The 18,531-nt window shown below is 41.1% G+C and overlaps 2 protein-coding genes and 1 pseudogene across 2 annotated transcripts in view; 2 read left to right on the top strand and 1 right to left on the bottom strand.

The window, feature by feature from the left end:
* Window positions 1-838: 838 nt before the first annotated feature.
* Window positions 839-1,668, bottom strand: LOC141507435 (large ribosomal subunit protein eL42-like; annotated as a pseudogene).
* Window positions 1,669-12,696: 11,028 nt separating this feature from the next.
* On the top strand, window positions 12,697-14,275 carry LOC141488992 (neuronal acetylcholine receptor subunit alpha-10-like). Its single transcript, XM_074189545.1, has 2 exons — window positions 12,697-12,973; window positions 13,809-14,275. Exons 1-2 carry the CDS (start codon window positions 12,697-12,699, stop codon window positions 14,273-14,275), a joined length of 744 nt encoding a protein of 247 aa, XP_074045646.1.
* Window positions 14,276-16,234: 1,959 nt separating this feature from the next.
* The window catches only part of LOC141507427 (nuclear pore complex protein Nup98-Nup96-like), a 45,386-nt gene continuing 43,089 nt past the window's right edge, over window positions 16,235-18,531 (top strand). The window contains 1 exon segment of the mRNA XM_074215065.1: window positions 16,235-16,255. Within this exon segment, the coding sequence (XP_074071166.1) occupies window positions 16,235-16,255 (21 nt within the window).

The raw sequence follows: 18,531 nt of genomic DNA, 5'->3' as shown, positions 1-18,531 counted from the left end.
CTAAATGCCTTTTCAAATCAATGGAAACGTGGCTACTGAACTCGGAGCGACTTTAAAGGGTAGAACCAGAGGTATATTGATAAATGCTTTAACAACTTGACTCTGGAAGAATAAGTCTGACTTGCTTTTAAGTTTAATGTGCATTATTAAGAGTTTTCTCCATCACTTTCTTTTTTTTTTTTAGGAAGACTCAACATTTATTAAGCGCCTTTAGTTGTGAAAGGTACAGTACTGAGCACTGTACCAAGATACATAGAGTGACAAAGACAAACATTCAGCCCATAAGAGGGCTTAAAGGCTAATATGGATTTATGAAACACAAACAAACGATGTAAAATGAAAAACATTCTCTACTGTTCAACATCTTGCCCAGCTGTCATTCCTACCTCTCCCTAAACATAATTTTTATCAATTTTCAATTCACAGGGATTTCAATCACTATTGATTAGTTCACAGAGAATTCAACCTAGAAATGGGAAGTCACTTCATTAATACTTTGAAAACAGGGTATGAATGAGTTTGACTAATAAATGACCAGGCAGTTCAATCATTAATATTTTTCAAACAGGGCAGCCACTAAAAGTGATGAATTAAGTACTTTTAATTTGCTGAAAGTCTATAATAGGAATAAAATTTTCCTGTATTTTTATTAGTGATTTTTTAATTGATTTATATTCCTAATTTATCGAACTTTCAAGCTGCCTAGGAATCCAGGCTGTCAGCAACTATGTTAGCCATAGTCCTAACAACCAAGTTCTCCAGGCTCCTCCCCCAATGATCAGCTGGATTTTCTCTCTATAACATAAATCTCATTTAAGTAGATCTCATTTAAGTACATCTTCAAAAACTATTCCTATGTGGGAACAGCTTCACATAGTATCAGACTTGGTTTTTTTCTCAAGTCTTTTCCTTTCCAAGACAAAAAACACAAAAACCAAGGAATGGAATGAGATGGGTTTTTTCCCTATCAAGACGAAAACAATGAAATTCAGAACTGGATCACTTGGCCCTTTCTCTTCTTAACTCCTCCCAGTTCAAAATGCTTAAACCTCTTCATGGCAAGCTTCCTCTTAGACCTGCAGCTGGGTTCCACACAGTCAAGCCTCAGTACAATCTTTTTGGGGTTTTTTTTTCCTTTTTCTGAAAACTTTCTTTTGTCTGCCCACCACAACCGCTCTGCTTCCGATGGTTTCGTCTTTTCCCCAGTTCCTTCAGGGAATCCTGGCTTTTCTCGAACTGCGTCCCTTTCTGAGGCTTGCCGCACTTTTTGCACAAAGTTCTGCAGATTCAGGGACGTTCACCAAAGGACGACGCCGCGCTCTCCACCGGGCTCCTGCTGTGTCCAGGCCGCGGGGGTCCCTCGGCCCAGCGCTCACAAGGACCAGCTGCAGAAGACGACCGACTTCGAGGGCTGACGCGGAACACTCTCCATCACTTTCTGAAGTCTAGACAATCAACAAAACAATAGGCTAAGTCCTAATTTGTAGCCTTTGCTAATTCCTGAAGTTTAAATACTGTCACTGAAAAAATGAGCTCTTCCGAACTCATGGGAACTTGCTCCAGGACCCTGGAAAGATTCCAATCATAGTCAATGAACATTAGCATTGGGTGCTGTGCATCAGAGATAAAGTCTGGTGATGACAGGTCATTCCTGGGTCTTGGGGGCATCGAAGTAGAAATGGGAGACTGAATCATCCTCAAATCCTAGACATCGGTGAGGAAGTATAGGGAAGGGTTGATTTGTGCATTTGGTCACTGGTCTCTAGGTCTCTCTCTAAGCTAGTTTTTCTTACACATTCAATGAATAATTGAGCCAACCTTGGGCTGAGGTTTCATCTGTTTTGTTTCCATGGAGGAAAGGAAGGAAGGATGTTTAAGTGGGGGGAGGGTTAGGTCTCAAATGTCTCCAAGCCACAGGGCCTGCCTAGGTTGCTAAGGAGAAGTGTAGGGGTCGTCCTATCCATCAGAGCCTGTCTCCTCTCATCTGCTGATGCCTCAGGTTTGTGTGTGTGTGTGTGTGTGTGTGTGTGTGTGTGAGAGAGAGAGAGAGAGAGAGAGAGAGAGAAAAGGAGAAAGGAAGGGAGGAGGGAAGGAGGAGAGATGTGGAGGTTGAATCACTGGGTAAAGGACAGATGGGGAAGTTGATGGGAAAGAAAGACAGGAGACATGACAAAAGCATAGTAGCCTTGAAGATATCACAAAAGTGGGAATTAACATGTTGGATGACAATCAGGAGGGAAAAGACCCTGATAGACTAGGGGTTTGGGCTAAATCAAGTAGTGTGAAAAATAACAGGAATAAATGTAAAATATTAAACTTGAGTTAAGAAAAATCATACCAGTGCAGAATGGGGACGGCATAGTCATCAAAAAGCATTTATTAAACATTTCCTGTGAGCCAAATACGATGTTAAGTTAGGCCATAGTTCACATGAAAAAGTTCTACAAAGTAGACTACAAGACCAATATAAATCCATAATGTGGCATGGAAGTCACAAAAATTAATGGCTTTCTTGGGCTGTATCAGTAAAGGCACAGAAAGACCATATCTGGAATATGTTGTTTTAAGTGACACATTTTAGGAAGGGGAGTGACAGAAGGGTGGAATGGAATGATGAGAAAACTAGGAATCCTGCATCTGAAGGAACTGGGATGTTTTGCTTGTTTGGGGGAATCATTGGGACTTTCTTTAAGTATTTCAAAGACTGTCATGTGGAAAAGGGATTCATTTTGTCCTTTTCAGATTCAAAGAGCAGAAAAGGAGAAGAAAGTTGCAAAGAGACATATTAATCTTTTTTAAATTTTTTAATTTATTTTCATCCATATGTACATGCATATTTCCAAGTTACAAAATTTCCTTCCACCCTTCCTGCTGCCCACCCCCCTCCCCTCAGGAGGGAACAGTCAGGTTAACATTTTACATACATATTTTGATAAACATGTTTACAAATTAGTAATTTTTGGCATGAGGAATTAGAATTAGGAGAAAGATACTTAAGAGATAATTTTTATAAAGTTTTAATCAGATTTGGAAGGGTTTTTTTATGTTTTATTTAATTTTTCCAATTACATGTTATGGAAATTTTTCAATATTCGTCCACTTGTATTTATGTTACATATTTTTTTACTACCCTCCTTTACCACCACCCCTCCTCTCAGTGGTGAATAATCAGATAAAAATTGCACATGTACTTCTATGTTTTAGCATATTTACATATTAGTCATTTTGTGTTTGAGCAATTAGGACTAAGGAAAAAGAAAGAAGATCATGGGATTGGAAGGAAAAACATAAGAGAAGTTTTTAAAAAGTGAACATATTATCCATTCAGAATCTGTGGTGTTTTATTGTTGTTTTCATGTGGATGTGGAAGGCATTGTCCCCACCAGATCTCTCAAGGTTGTCCTAGATCTCTGAACTGCTGAAAGGAGCTGCATCTATCAGTGTTGATCAATTCACAGGAGACATTTTAATCTTAATTAAGAGGAAAAATTTTCTAACACAAAGGGCCATGACAACCCAGTATGAGCTGCCTCGGATATGGATTTTCCCATCATTGAAAGTCTTCAAGTTGAGATTGGCTGACCACTGATCAAAGATGGTGCATGGAGATTTCTGATCATTTATTTATTAATTGATCTAGATGATCTTTGAGATCTCTTCCAACTCTGAAACTGGTTCTGAGTGATGGCTAGGCCAGGCAACACAGGACAGGAAGGGATTGCAGGTAAATATTGAAGACAGCCTGGACTCCACAGGTGTTTGGTCCAGTTCATAATGCTCTCTCTCTTCTGCTATACTCAGCCTTCATATGAGGAAACACAGCTCTACTCCAACCTAACACAGCCTCTTCATCTCTCTAGCTGGTTGCTGCCTTTATAATGGGATCTTGTGGAGTCTCCTTTCTCATCCCCTGGATGCTCTCCTCAGGCCTGTGTCTCTTGCTCTTACCCCAGTTCCTACCAGGTACAGAAACCACTCACTCTTTCACAGAAAGGCACAGGATGTATCAGATTATTGGGGGAGGGGAGAAAGGAGAATTGATATTTAGATCACTTGTAAAGGAATGTATGAAGAAATAGTGGGATGGTGGGGGAATGGAGGATGGGTGATGTGTTGTATGATTGACTGGTGGGTAGATGGATAGTAAATAAATGCTTGCTGGATGATGTTTGATGGGCAGAGGGTAGAAGACGAATGATGAATGCATATAAATCCATATAATATTATAGCCCCAAAAGTTAATTTTGGGTTTCACTGAGGCATAGTTCTTAGGTGATAATTCCAGTCTGCTCTGCACTGGACAGACCACAGTTAAAATATTATATTTGGTCCTCATTCCCATATTTAAAAATGGACATTGATAAACTAAAGAGTACTCAGAAGAATACAACCAGAATGATAAAGAATAAGAAAGGATCATGCCATACCAGTTCATTCATTCAACAAACATTTATTAAGTGCTTACTATGTTCCAGCTCCTCTCCCCAACAAAAACAAACCCTAAATAATTGCTGACATCAAGAAGTTCAAATTCTATGGGAGAGAAACAACATGTATATAAAAAAATAAAAACAAAATGTATAGAGAGTAATTACCAGGAAAAGAGCCCTCCAACTGTAGGGCAGAGATAGGTTCCCTGGAAGAAATGACCCTTGAGCTGACCTTTTAGAAAGCTAGGAATTCTATAAGGTACAGATAAGAAGGCTATAGCATTGGGAACAAATTATGCAAAGATACAGAAATGGGAAATGGATTGTCCTATCCAGGAAAGAGCAGGAACACATAGGGTATAAATAGGAAAGTATACATGCAACTATAACCTGGAATCACACTCTTAAGGACTTTAAAAGACAAACAGAAGGATGTTAATTTTATCTAGTGAAATGAGGAGCCTTGAGTTGTACTGATTAATATGGTCAGATCTATTCTTAAGGATTATCAATCTGACTGTATGGAGGAAGGACAGAAGGATGACTTGAGGCAGGGAGACCATTTAAGTGACTATTGCAATGGTCCAGGAGAAAGGAGCTGAGGATCTTAATTGGAGAGGGGTAGCCATGTGAATGGAGAGAAGGGGATAGTTGGAAAGATAGCATTGATAAAACTTAACTATTAGTGGACATAGGTGAAGGAAAGAAGATTTAGGCTGAGTTTTGGGTTGTAAATCTGAGTAACTAGAAGGATGGTGATGTTCTTTTTTTTAACATAGTACTTTGTTTTGTATCTATTTATTTATTTATTTATTCTTATTTTGTACAAATAATGTTTCTTATACATTACTAAAATATTCTTGTTAAAGAGTAAATATAATACCCTCTCCCCCCAAAAATATAGACCCTCATGAGTGATAAAATAAAGGGGAGAGAAAAAATTAAAATTAAAATAAAAAAATAATAATAATAATTGTAGATATGGCCAGGTGGCGCAGTAGATGGAACATCGACCCTGGAGCCAGGAGCACCCAGGTCCAAATCTGGCCTCAGACACCCAACAATCACCCAGTTGTGCAGCCCCAGGCAGGCCACCCAGACCCATTTGCCCTGCAACCCTCCCAAAAAATAATAATAATAATAATAATAAATGTGCTTCAGTCTGTGTTCCAACACCACCAGTTCTGTCTCAGGTGGATCACATTCTTCAGGATAAATCCATCACAAAAGTTACTTCCATATTTTTCCACCGTTGCCATTGCTGATCGCAACTCCCTCCATTCATACTTCTCTACTATTGTGTCCTATATGTTTCTCCCTCCTTTCACTCTGTCTTTGCTGTAGGGTAGCTGAATGGTGCAGCAGACAGATCCCCGGCCCTGGGGCCAAGAGACCCTGAGCCCATATACCACCCCTTAGGCCCAGCATCCACCCAGCCCCATGGTCCTGGACAGGCCATCCAATTCCAGCCCCTGACAGTTCAAAAAGTTTTTGAGGAGAAGAATGCTTTAAAAAGCAGAATTGGTCAGATGGAAAAAGAGATAAGAAAGCTCTCTGAAGAAAACAAATCCTTCAGACAAAGAACAGAACTGAGGGAGGTTGCTGATTTTACCAGAAATCAGGACACAATACTTCAAAACCAAAAGAGTGAAAAATCAGAAGAAAATGTGAAACATCTCATTGAAAAAACAACTGATATGGAAAACAGATTTAGGAAAGATAATTTAAAAATTATTGGAATAACTGAAAGTCATGGCCAGGAAAAGAGCCTTGACATCATTTTCAAAGAATTACTACAGGAAAATTGCCCTGATATCCTAGAAGCAGAGGGCAAAATAGAAATGGAGAGAATCTACCGATCTCCCCAAGAAAGAGATCCAAAAAAAAACCAACCCCCAAGAATATTATAGCCAAGTTCTAGAACTCCCAAGTCAAAGAGAACATGTTACTAGCAAAAAAAAAAAAAAAGAAAATATTACTAGCAGCCAGAAGGACACAATTCAAATATCGTGGAGTTGCAGTCAGGATCACACAGGACTTAGCAGCAACTACATTAAAAGCTTGTAGGGCTTGGAATATAATATTCTGGAAGACAAAAGAGCTCAGAATGCAACAGAGAATTAACTACCCAGCAAAACTGAATGTCCTCTTCCAGGGAAAAAGATGGACTTTCAATGAACCAGGGGAATTTTGAATGTTCCTGTTGGAATGGCCAGAGCTGAACAGAAGGTTGAATCTTCAAATACAGGACTCAAGTGAAGCATAGAGAGTGGAGGAGAAGAGGAAAATATGAGAGACTTAATGATGATGAACTACATGTATTCCTGTATAGAAAAATGATACTGATAATACTCATATGAACCTTCTCATTTAATAGAGCAGGTAGAAGGAGCTTTTATAGATGAAGCACAGGAGAAAGCTGAATTTGAAGATATATTGTGGTGTAAAAATGGAGTCAATAGAAAAAAGGGAAATGTAATGGGAGAAAGAAAAAGGAGAGAAGGAATAGGCTAAGATATTTCATATAATAAGATTTTTCTTTATTACAATGAGTTATTGCAATGATATGGAAGGGGGAAGGCAAGGGGGGATGAGGGAATCTTTGCTCTCATCAGAGGTGGCTAGGAGAGGAAACAGCATATATACTCAAGGGTGTATAGATATCTGGAGTAAGAAGGAAAGAAGGGGGACAGGGAGAAGGGGGGGATGTGAGTGATGGAAGAGAGGATGGACCATGGGGGGAGAGTGGTTAGATATAACACATTTTCTTTTTTACTTCTTGCAAGGATGGTGATGTTCTAAACAGAATCAGGAAAATTAAGAAGAGGGAAAGGTTTAGAGGGAAAGATAATGAATTCTCTTTGATTGTTGAATCTGAGATGCCCTAATTGGAGGTATTCAATAGGGAATCAGAAGCACTGGGGCTTGAGTTCAGGAAAGAACCTGAGACTGGATATATAAATCTGACAGTGTTCTGAGTAAAGGTGACTGCTGAGCCCATAGGAGTTAATTAAACCATCAAGAAAGAAAATAGAGAAAGAAAAGAAAAAAGGACCCAGGACAGGGTCTTAGGGTATGATCCTATGTGGTGGTGAAGAGATGAGGATGCTTATCCAGCAAAGGACACTAAAAAGGGAATGGTCAGACAGACAGGAGGAAAACCAAGTGAGAATAGTATCATTAAAAAACTAGTGAGGAAAGAGTATTAAATGATGCAGATAGGTCAAGACAGATGAGAACAGAGGGGAAAAAGTCGTCAAAACTGGAGACTAAGAGATCACTGATAACTGGGAAGAGTGCAAATTCAGTTGCACAATGGGGTCAGAAGGACAATTACAAAGGGCTGATAAGTGAAATGTGAGATAGGAAAGTGTATGCAATGAGAGTAGATCCCTTTAGTTAAAAGTGACTCTGAAAAAGAAGAAATCTAGGGATTTCTTATGAAGCAAAGAGGATTCAGTGAGGGTTTTTTTTTAAAAGCTAACATTTAGGCAGCTAGGTGGTGTGGTGGATAGAGCACCAGCCCTGGAGTCAGGAGGACCTGAATTCAAATATGGCCTTGGACACTTAATAATCACCTGTGTGACCTTGGGTGGGTCACTTAACCACATTGCCTTAAATAAAAAATAAATTTTAACAAAGCTAACATTTACATAGCATATGCTAAGCATTTTATAATTATCACATTTGATCCTCACAACAATACTGGGAGGTTGGTGCTATTATTCTTTCCATTTTACAGATTAGCAAACTCAGTTGCTAATAAGTTAAGTATCTTGCCCAGGGTCAGATAACTAGTGTCAAGAGTTCTTGACTCTAAACTCAGTACTCTAATCGCTGTACCACTTACCTGATTTTTTTAAGTATGGGGGAGATGTGGAAATGTTTGTAAACATTATCAAAATAAATAGCAAATAGAAAGAGGATAACTAAAGAGGTGATCATTGACCTCTGAGAGGACATAATCAAAAGCTCAAGTAGAGGTTTGGTGGCTGCAAGAAGAAGGTTCACTTCTTCTGAGATGGAGCAAAGAAGAAGAGAATGAAAGTTACTGTTGAAGTATTTTTGAAATGAAGACACTGGGTTTATTTAACCTAAATATTTGAGAAGTTGGGTCACATAGCTCTTGTCTTCAAGTACCTAAAGGGTTATCACTTGGAATGGGAAACATACTTGTTTGTCTTGGTCCCAAAGAATAGAACTAGGAGAAAGTGGAAGAAATTGCAAAGAGGAAAATCTAGACCTGATTTAAGGAAAATTTTCCCAACAGGGCTATTCCAGAGTAGAGTTGGCTGCCTCAGGAGGTGGTGGTGGTTTCAGGGCTCACTGTTGGTCTCTATGGTTCCTTCCAAGTCTGGCACTATAATTTTATAAATGTTGAATGATGGATGGGTGGGATATGAGTTGTATATGATATCAGTGCTGAATGGTGGATGATGGATGATGGCAAGTGGATGATAGTAGATGGCATATTAATCAATAAGTAGTAGATAATAGATGGCTGGTGAGTAGCGGACAATAGATGATGGAGAATGGATGGAGGGATGGTAAGGGTTGAGTAGCACATAGTAGATGGAGAAAGGATGGTGATGGTGTGTACATTGTATATAGATGGAGGTTGGATGGAACATGGATGGTGATGATAGAGAATTGTAGCTGGAAAGATGATAGAAAAGAAATGATGGGGCAGCTAGGTGGTGCAGTGGACAGAGCACCAGCCCTGGAGGCAGGAGTACCTGAGTTCAAATCTGGCCTCAGACACTTAATAATTACCTAGCTGTGTGGCCTTAGGCAAACCACTTAACCCCATTGCCTTGCAAAAACCTAAAATCGGGGGCGGCTAGGTGGCGCACTGGATAGAGCATTGGCCTTGGAGTCAGGAGTACCTGAGTTCAAATCCAGCCTCAAACACTTAATAATTACCTAGCTGTGTGTCCTTGAGCAAGCCACTTAACCCCATTGCTTTGAAAAATCTAAAAAAAAAAACCCTAAAATAAAAAAAATCAAAAAAGAAAAGAAAAGATGGCTAAAGAATCAATAAATGGCAGATGATGGGGGGGAGTATAAGATTAAATGGAAAGGGGGGTGGCTAGGTAGCATAGTGGATAAAGCACTGGCCTTGGGTTCAAATCTGGTCTCAGACACTTAATTACCTAGCTGTGTGGCCTTAGGCAAGCCACTTAACCCCATCTGCCTTGCAAAAAAAAAAAAACCTAAAAAAAAAAAGATTAAATGGAAAGCAAGATGGTAGCTGAATTGAAGCTAGATAATAGATGAATGGTAGCTTTTTTCCCACATTCTCTCTTGTCCTGTTTTCAGGCTCTAGAGCAGCAGAAGGAAAACTTGCCCAGAAACTGCTCCATGATCTCTTTACCAACTACACTAGTGCCCTTAGACCTGTGGAGGACACAGATCAAGCCCTAAATGTGACACTGGATGTGACCCTGTCCCAAATTATTGACATGGTGAGTGGGGACTGTAGGTTTGTTTTGATTCTATCTGCATAAATGTCAGCATATACTTGCATGTGATGGAGCATATGATTGTTTATATATAGATGTTTTTGCACAACCTCAAATGTTTATAATTGTGTATTTTTATGTGTAGCGATATAATATATATATATATATATATATATATATAATAGATATGGATAAATCTGCATGTGTTACCATGTCTGTAGGCATTTTAGTATCTCTCACCAGTCCTGCTCTTCCCCAGGATGAACGAAATCAGGTACTGACCCTGTATCTGTGGATTCGCCAGGAGTGGGCTGATGCTCACTTACACTGGGAGCCTGAGGTCTATGGGGGTCTTGACTCCATAAGAATCCCCAGCAGCTTGGTCTGGAGACCAGATATCGTGCTCTACAACAAGTACGACTCTATAATGATAATAATAATAATAAGAAGTTACATCTAAATAGCCCTTTATGGTTTGCAAAGTATTTTATGTATATTACCTTGTTTGATCTTTACTATGGCCCTGTGAGGTGGGAGTTATTATTATTCCCATTTTATAGATGAGAAAACTCTTTGACGAAACAGTCTAGATTACAACTTCCCAAACTGTCAGTCAACAAGCATTTATTGATCACCTACTTACACCAAGCATCAAGCTAAGTGCTGGGAATACAAAGAAAAGCAAAAGCTGTCCCTTTTCTCAATGAGTTCACATTCTAACAAAGGAGATGCCACACAAATTACAAATATATATATATATATATATATATATATATATATATGTATATCATATATATTCTATATTTAGTATATTTACTGTCAGGGAGAGATAAAGTGAAAACAAAACTCAGGGAAAACCAGCAAAACATGTAAGGCAGAAGGGGAAACAGACCAGGGCAAACAGAGTACAAGGGGAAATGAAGCAACCAAGGAGCTGATTAGAGCAGAACCAGAAGAGGTTGTGAAACAGAGGAGAGGGCAGAGGACATATTTATATTTATTTATTTTTTATTTTTTTAAGATTTTGAGTTTTACAACTTTTCCCCCAATCTTACTTCCCTCCCCCCACCCCTACGGAAAGCAATCTGTCAGTCTTTATTTTGTTTCCATGTTGTACATTGATCCAAATTGAGTGTGATGAAAGAGAAATCACATCCTTAAGGAAGAAACAAAAAGTATAAGCGATAAAAAGATCAGACAATAAGATATCTGTTTTTTTTCCCTAAATTAAAGGGAATAGTCCTTGAACTTTGTTCAAACTCCATGGCTCTTTATCTGGATACAGATGGTATTCTCCATTGCAGACAGCCCAAAATTGTCCCTGATTGTTGCACTGATGGAATGAGAGAGTCCATCAAGGTTGAACATCGCCCTCATATTGCTGTTAGGGTGTACAGCGTTTTTCTGGTTCTGCTCATCTCACTCAGCATCAGTTCATGCAAATCCCTCTAGGCTTTCCTGAATTCCCGTCCCTCCTGGTTTCTAATAGAACAATAGTGTTCCATGACATACATATACCAGAGTTTGCTAAATCATTCCTCAGTTGAAGGACATTTACTTGATTTCCAATTCTTTGCCACCACAAACAGGGCTGCTATGAATATTTTTGTGCAAGTGATGTTTTTACCCTTTTTCATCATCTCTTCAGGGTATAGACCCAGTAGTGGTATTGCTGGATCAAAGGGTATGCTCATTTTTGTTGCCCTTTGGGTGTAGTTCTAAATTTCTCTCCAGAAAGGTTAGATGAGTTCACATCTCCACCAACAGTGTAATAGTGGAGGACACATTTTTAAAAGAGAAAGGAAGAAATGAATCAACAGGAGAAGCTCAGCTAAGTGGGAATAGAACAGAAACAAAAGAGGAAAGAGAAGAGAAAGGGAAACAGAGAAGACGTGGTCCTCAAGCCCAGGAGAAAAGGAAAACTGCAGAGGAGAAAGGGAAGCAGGAAAATGGAGAACAAGAGGAAGGAAGGCAAGGGGGTAGAAGAAAACAGACCAGGGAGGTCACCAAGCAAAGGGGAGTCAAAGAAGAAAACAAAGTAGACTAAAGAAACAAGAGCAAAAGGTGGAGGGGGGGATGGACAAGAATAGTTGATGAAAAACTTAGCATGGAAGAAATAAAGGTAAGAGAGAGTAGAGGGGGAAATCGAGTCCAGAGGGAGAAAGCTGGAGAGATGGAGAGATGGCATAGTTGGTAGAAGAAGCAAAGGTGCAGGAAAAGAAACATGACTGTTGTGGGATGAGGGGAAGGGAAGCAATAGAGCCAAAATACGATGGGATTCTCCCTCACTAGTGGTCTCCAAAATAAAAACTGGATGGCCACCTAATAGTAAGTTGGAGAAGGTCGGAGCAGCTGGCCCAATTCTGGGATTCCTTTGGTTCAGTGGGAAAGGGAGCAGAGAGGGGAATCTAGATGAATGCTATGGAGATCGATAGCTGCCATCCCTTTTGAGATGGGGAATCAATGCCAAGCCCCTCACCTATTCCACGATGAGCCTCCCCGACCCAGCCCCTCCGCGCCGCTTCTCACCCACAGCGTCTCCCCGCAGGGCAGACACGCAGCCGCCCGCCTCGGCCAGCACAAACGTGGTCCTTCGCCACGACGGACGCGTGCGCTGGGACGCCCCGGCCATCACCCGCAGTTCGTGCCGCGTGGACGTGGCTGCCTTTCCCTTCGACTCGCAGAGCTGCCGCCTGACCTTCGGCTCGTGGACCCACGGTGGCCACCAGCTGGACTTGTGGCCCGGCGCGCCGGGTGCCAGGCTGGCCGACTTCGTGGAGAACGTGGAGTGGCGCGTGCTGGGCATGCCCGCCCGGCGGAGCGTGGTCACTTACGGCTGCTGCTCCGAGCCTTACCCAGACGTGACCTACACGCTGCTGCTCCAGCGCCGAGCCGCGGCCTACGTGGCCAACCTCCTGCTGCCCTGCATCCTCATCTCGCTGCTGGCCCCGCTCGCCTTCCACCTGCCTGCCGACTCCGGGGAGAAGGTGTCTCTGGGGGTCACGGTCCTCCTGGCCCTCACAGTCTTTCAGCTGCTGCTCGCTGAAAACATGCCCCCGGCGGAGAGCGTGCCCCTCATAGGTCAGTGAGAGGGAGGAGGCAGCTGGACCACGGCCCATCCCTCCCACCCCCACCTCCCTTCCCCTCTCTCCTGACCCCCCATCCCCACTAGCGTTTCTGAATGGGCTCCGGGAAACTGGGTGCTGAGCAGTGAGAGAGGGGGGAAGAGCTTCTTCATACACGAGTGAGAGGGAGGAGGCAGCTGGACCACGGCCCATCCCTCCCACCCCCACCTCCCTTCCCCTCTCTCCTGACCCCCCATCCCCGTTAACATTTCTGAATGGGCTCCGGGAAACTGGGTGCTGAGCAGTGAGAGAGGGGGGAAGAACTTCTTCATACACGAGTGAGAGGGAGGAGGCAGCTGGACCACGGCCCATCCCTCCCACCCCCACCTCCCTTCCCCTCTCTCCTGACCCCCCATCCCCACTAGCGTTTCTGAATGGGCTCTGGGAAACTGGGTGCTGAGAACCGAGAGAGGAGGGGAAAGAGCTTCTTCATACATGAGTAGACTTGGAGGATAAAGAAAGAAGTGATGGAGATTAAGGGAAGAGTAGGAAGAGAAGTAAATCTGGAAGAAAAAAACCATAAATGAATATCATTTAAGTGCTTATTAAGGGCAAAGGGAAAAAAAAAGAATTTCAGTTATCCCATTAGTGTGGTAGCAGAAAAAGAAGATTAGCCACTGGAGGGAATAGGTCCCCGCTTACTTGAGGGTCCTCAGATGAAGAATGCATGACCACTTAGGTACATCACATGTAGGTTAAACACTATGATCTCCAAGGTCCCTCCCACTTCTTCAAATCCTTGATTCTTTGAGAAGGCATTCTCCATCCCAGACATTGTCTCTTTCTTGCAGGGAAGTATTACATGACTACCATGGCACTAGTAACAGCATCCACAGCATTGACCATCCTCATCATGAATCTGCACTACAGTGGCCCTGGAGTACGTCCTGTGCCAGTCTGGGCCCAGACATTCCTGTTAGGCTACTTGGCTCGAGGATTGTGTGTCCGGGAGCGAGGAGAACCCTGTGGGGCTTCCCAGCACCCCCCAGTTCCTCCTCGCCCCTCGATGCACCCCAAACCTCTATTGGGATCTGAATCGGGAGCTGGACCATGCCCAGAGCCTCACTGTCCCTGTCACCAAGAAGCCCTGCTCCGTCATGTGGGTACCATCGCTGTAGCCTGCCGGAGCCACCGGGCTGCCCAGCGTCTCAGAGGGGACTGGAAGCGTTTGGCTCGGGTGGTTGATCGATTTTTTCTGGCTGTCTTCTTTGCCATGGTACTTGCCATGAGCCTGCTGGTCCTAGGTCATGCTATTTGACGACTGAATTTGCTGGGGTAGTGGAGGATAGAGAAAAGGACTTTGGGGCATGACATGAGGCAACAGCAAGGGGTCCTAGAAAAGCAAGAGTTTGGCCCAGGAGAGAGCCTGTATGAGTGCCCAGATTTAATACCCTTTAAGATTTAGAATTGGAAGTGACCTTAAATTCATCTAATCTAACTCCTTCTATAGTTGCTTCAGGCAAGAGAGAGAATTGTTCCTTTTAAGTTTAAAGGGGAGGGGTGGCTAGGTGGTGTAGTGGATAGTGGATAAAGCACCAGCCTTGGAGTCAGGAGTACCTGGGTTCAAATCTGACCTCAGACACTTAATAATTACCTAGCTGTGTGGCCTTGGGCAAGCCACTTAACCCCATTCACCTTGCAAAATCCTAAAAAAAAAAGAAGTTTAAAGGGGAGACTAATAATAAGACAAATTCATATTTCTATGAAATATGCCCAAAATAACCCTATGAGGAAAGGCATGCACATATTATTCCTATTTTACAGAAGAGGAAACTGAGGCTCAAGAAGAAAAACTACTTGTCTAAGCTTACAAGAAGTGGCAAAGCCAAGGCTTAAACTCAGATCCTCTGACTCCAAAATACTGCCTTTCCACTAATACACTTCATAAGGAGATAGATTTTGACTTACAAACAGAACTGTCCTATAATGGGATAGTTCATCTTCAGAGCAAATGAGGTACTCATTTCTAGGAGTCATAATGTAGAAGGCAATCATTTTCAGGTTTGAGTTTGGCAAGATTCTCTCAAAGGCCCTATCTAGCTCTAAGATTCTATGATTTTATAAAAAGTTTTTAGTTCGTGGCCTTCAGGGTAAGTAGATCCAGCTCTCTTCATCCCTCACTTCCCTACACTAAGATCTGTCTAATCCCAACAGTGAAAGTAAAACTCATAGCCTAAAGTTTAGGGTTTGCTTCCTTTTACAGTTTTTTCCCCAAAAGCCAACTGAATAGCTTTTTTTTTTTAAATACTTCAGTATTAAGCTAGCTCTTTGCTTTTTCTGACTCAAGCCATGGAAGGCATAGGACTAGAAAAAAATGTGAAAAAGATCTGAGGTTCAATTAAAGTCACCAATATGAAAGGATAGTCAAAAAATAAATGTAACTCAATTTTAGTCTTCTTTAATAAAGGCATAATGTTCAAAATGAAGTAGCTGATAGCCTCTCTATTTTCCGCTCTAGTTAGACCACATTGAGGTATTCATGTGTTCAGATCTGGACCCTTCCATTTGAGAAATGGCATTGGCAAATTAGTGGGTCCAGAGGAGGTCAACAGGATTAGTAAAAACACTGAATACTAGACCATATGAAAATAGATAGAAGCAGCTGAGGGATGATTTAGAGGAGGCAAGATAGTAATTATTTGAAGGGCTATTCCATGTGAAACTTTCCAGAGTACAAATTTGTGATGCAATTCCTCTCAGTGGACAACGAAGCCAGCTTTTCTCTCTCTTCACCAGTGGACTCATCTCCTTACTAATCCTCTTTCATTGGGTTCAGAGGTGATCTCATTGGCTATCAAAATGACCAGAACTCTTAGTGGTCAAATAACCTCAAAGTAAAATCAAGGAAATCACTCCTCCCTTGGCTTAACCCCGAACCATATATTTATAGGTTTAGATAGCAGCTAACATTTATTTAACATTTTAAAGTTTATAAAGTGATTTACAAATATTTTATCCTCACAAAAATAAGTAGATGCTATTGTTGTCCCTATGAAACAAATGAAAGTGCCTAGGGTCACACACAAATGTCTGCTGAAAACAGAATGCCTTCTGTAGGGGGGAGCAAGATTAGGGAAAAAAAAATTGAAAAATTGAAAAATAAATAAATAAAAATCATTCTATCTGCTAGGGGAAAAGCAAAGTCACTTTAAAAAAAACCTATGCAACAACTGCTCCCCAAATCCTGAGATCATTATGAAGTTCTATTTCACGTGATATGGAGATGCTGAAGTTGTTGGTAGGTAGAGAATTAGCTTTTGAATTAGTCATGTGACTCTTTTAGTCAAATAACTTCAATGATCCATAATAATAATAGGATTTATATAGTATTTTAAAGCTGATAACATTCATATGTTACCTCATTTGGTACCCACAACATCTCTGTGAGATAGATGCTAATATCATGCTTGTTTTACAGATGAGGAAACTAAGGTAGACAGCTTAAGTACCTTGCCTGGGTCAAATAAGTAGTAAGTATCTGAGGAGGATGTGAATTCAGATCTTTTTGGTTCCAAACCCAGTGCTTTTGTTTCTTTTGGTTCCAAACCCAGCATAGTTCATCTCATGACACAATTTAGCTGGATTACTTCCTAACCCCAAACATTCAATGCCCTCATCATTTCTGCCTTTATTCACCCCATTCCCTATACTTTGATGCTTCCATATCTCTTTGAACTCAGATTCTCCTGACTCCAGGATCGGTGCTCTATCCAGTTCTTTCTTGCCCAAGACCTGAATGTGTTTGACCTTTCAACTTTTTTTTCTTCAAAGCAAGTTCCTAGCTGTGGTCTACAAAAAAAGGATCCATTCAGGTACAATGGGACCTGCCTTCTACTCACCCAACTCCTATTATTTTCCAGGTACTCTTGATTGCCTATAGCTCCTGGTTGACTGCCTCCCAGTCATGCATCTTTCAATGAGTCTTAGAATTCAGAGGGTGGTCTACCTCACCCCATTAGAGGTCAAAGGTGGGGTCTACTTCACTCCTTTCCCTATTTGTTTTCCTATTCTCCAGCTTCTTCTGGGGCCCCCAGCCCCATTCATACAAAATAATCTGAAGCTGCAGAGAATTCACAAGGGGGGGTAGATGTAATGTGCAGAATTGCCCTTCCTAATCTGGTTCCTCACTTCCTAGAAAAATAGGAAGTTTTCTTATACCTGTTATACCTAGGTCTTTGCATTTCTCCCATTAGACTGTGAGCTACTTGAGACAAGATCTTTCTTTTGCCTTTCTTTGTATTCCCCAACCCTTAGAAAACACATAATAGACACTTTAATGTTTATTGACTGACACTGAGATCAGGTTGAATATCTAAAACTCTTTTCTATGTGACAGCCTTTCAAATCCTTGAAGATAGCTATTTATGTCCTTCCCCAGGTAAAGCATCTCCATATCACATGAAATAATTGTATGATATATGATCTCTAATTCTTTCACCCTCCTATTTTCCCCTCTTCTGGATGAGTTCAAATTAGTTGTTGTCTTACTTAAAATACATTCTCTAGAATTGCACTCAACATTACAATTTAGCAGCTTGCAGTTATATTTTTCACCTTGGATTCTACAACCCCAATGCATCTTATAATCAAATTAACTTTGCCTCCATGTCACAATGTTATCTCCTTTTGATCTTGCAATCTATTAAAAACTCAGATATCTTTCATAAAATCCTTTTTAGCCAAGTCTCTCTCACGTCATTGACTTTTTGAATCTAAGTGTGGAACTTTACATTTATCCAGATTTCCTTTAAGACTGGGCAATTCATTCTAGCCTTTGTGTTGTTCTTGGATTTTACCTTTGTCATCCAATATGTTAATTATCCCTCCCAGTACATGTCATCTACAAATCATGTTAAGCATAGAGGGTGGGAAGCTTCTCCCAGAACTTCATTTGAGGAGTGAGCTCAGGTCAGCCATCATATCCTTTCCCAACCAGCTATAATCTTCTGGATGTCTCCATTATTCCCTCGCTCCTTCTTCCTTACTTCCTCTCATCCCTTGCTTTTCAACTTCTTTTTGTGTTTTGCCTTCCTTCATTAGATTGTAAGTTCCCCAGCATGTACCTGATACATGGTAGGTAATTAATAAATGTTATAGACTAACTAGTTGAATATTGACTGGTTTATGCCTTTAAATGAGTCACTGATGATTCATTGTAACAAATGACAGCTTTGCTTTTGTCAGAGATTTCAGGACACCAGCAAAGTCAGAGGTCACAGAAGAATTTAGTACATGACCTCAGAAAATTATCTTTTTTTGTTTGTTTTTGAGTTTGTCCCTAACTTAGTATAGTTCTTGCACACTTCTTGTATGAAGAGAATGCTTTTAACCAAATTGCAAAATAGTTGAATGGAGCTAGAGTGGAGAGATTCTTTTGAAAGCCATTATACTCCTTTCTGACATGAAAATCAGACCAGGAACAGATTGAAAAGAGATTAGTAGAGCTGGCAAATTTGGCAACCTTTGTCTATTTTCCCTTAGGAACTTAATCACTGTACTCCTTACATATGGAAG

The sequence above is a fragment of the Macrotis lagotis genome, chromosome 1 (genome assembly GCF_037893015.1).
Source record: "Macrotis lagotis isolate mMagLag1 chromosome 1, bilby.v1.9.chrom.fasta, whole genome shotgun sequence".
Taxonomy (NCBI): Eukaryota; Metazoa; Chordata; class Mammalia; order Peramelemorphia; family Peramelidae; genus Macrotis; species Macrotis lagotis.
This window is presented reverse-complemented; position numbering and strand designations above follow the sequence as displayed.

What these genes read in the sequence shown, in the direction of transcription:
- LOC141488992 (XM_074189545.1), top strand. Translation starts at nt 12,697, where the DNA reads ATGCCCGCCCGGCGGAGCGTGGTCACTTACGGCTGCTGCTCCGAGCCT. An exon ending in GGAGAGCGTGCCCCTCATAG is followed by an intron (nt 12,974 to 13,808) that starts GTCAGTGAGAGG and finishes TCTTTCTTGCAG; the next exon opens with GGAAGTATTACATGACTACC.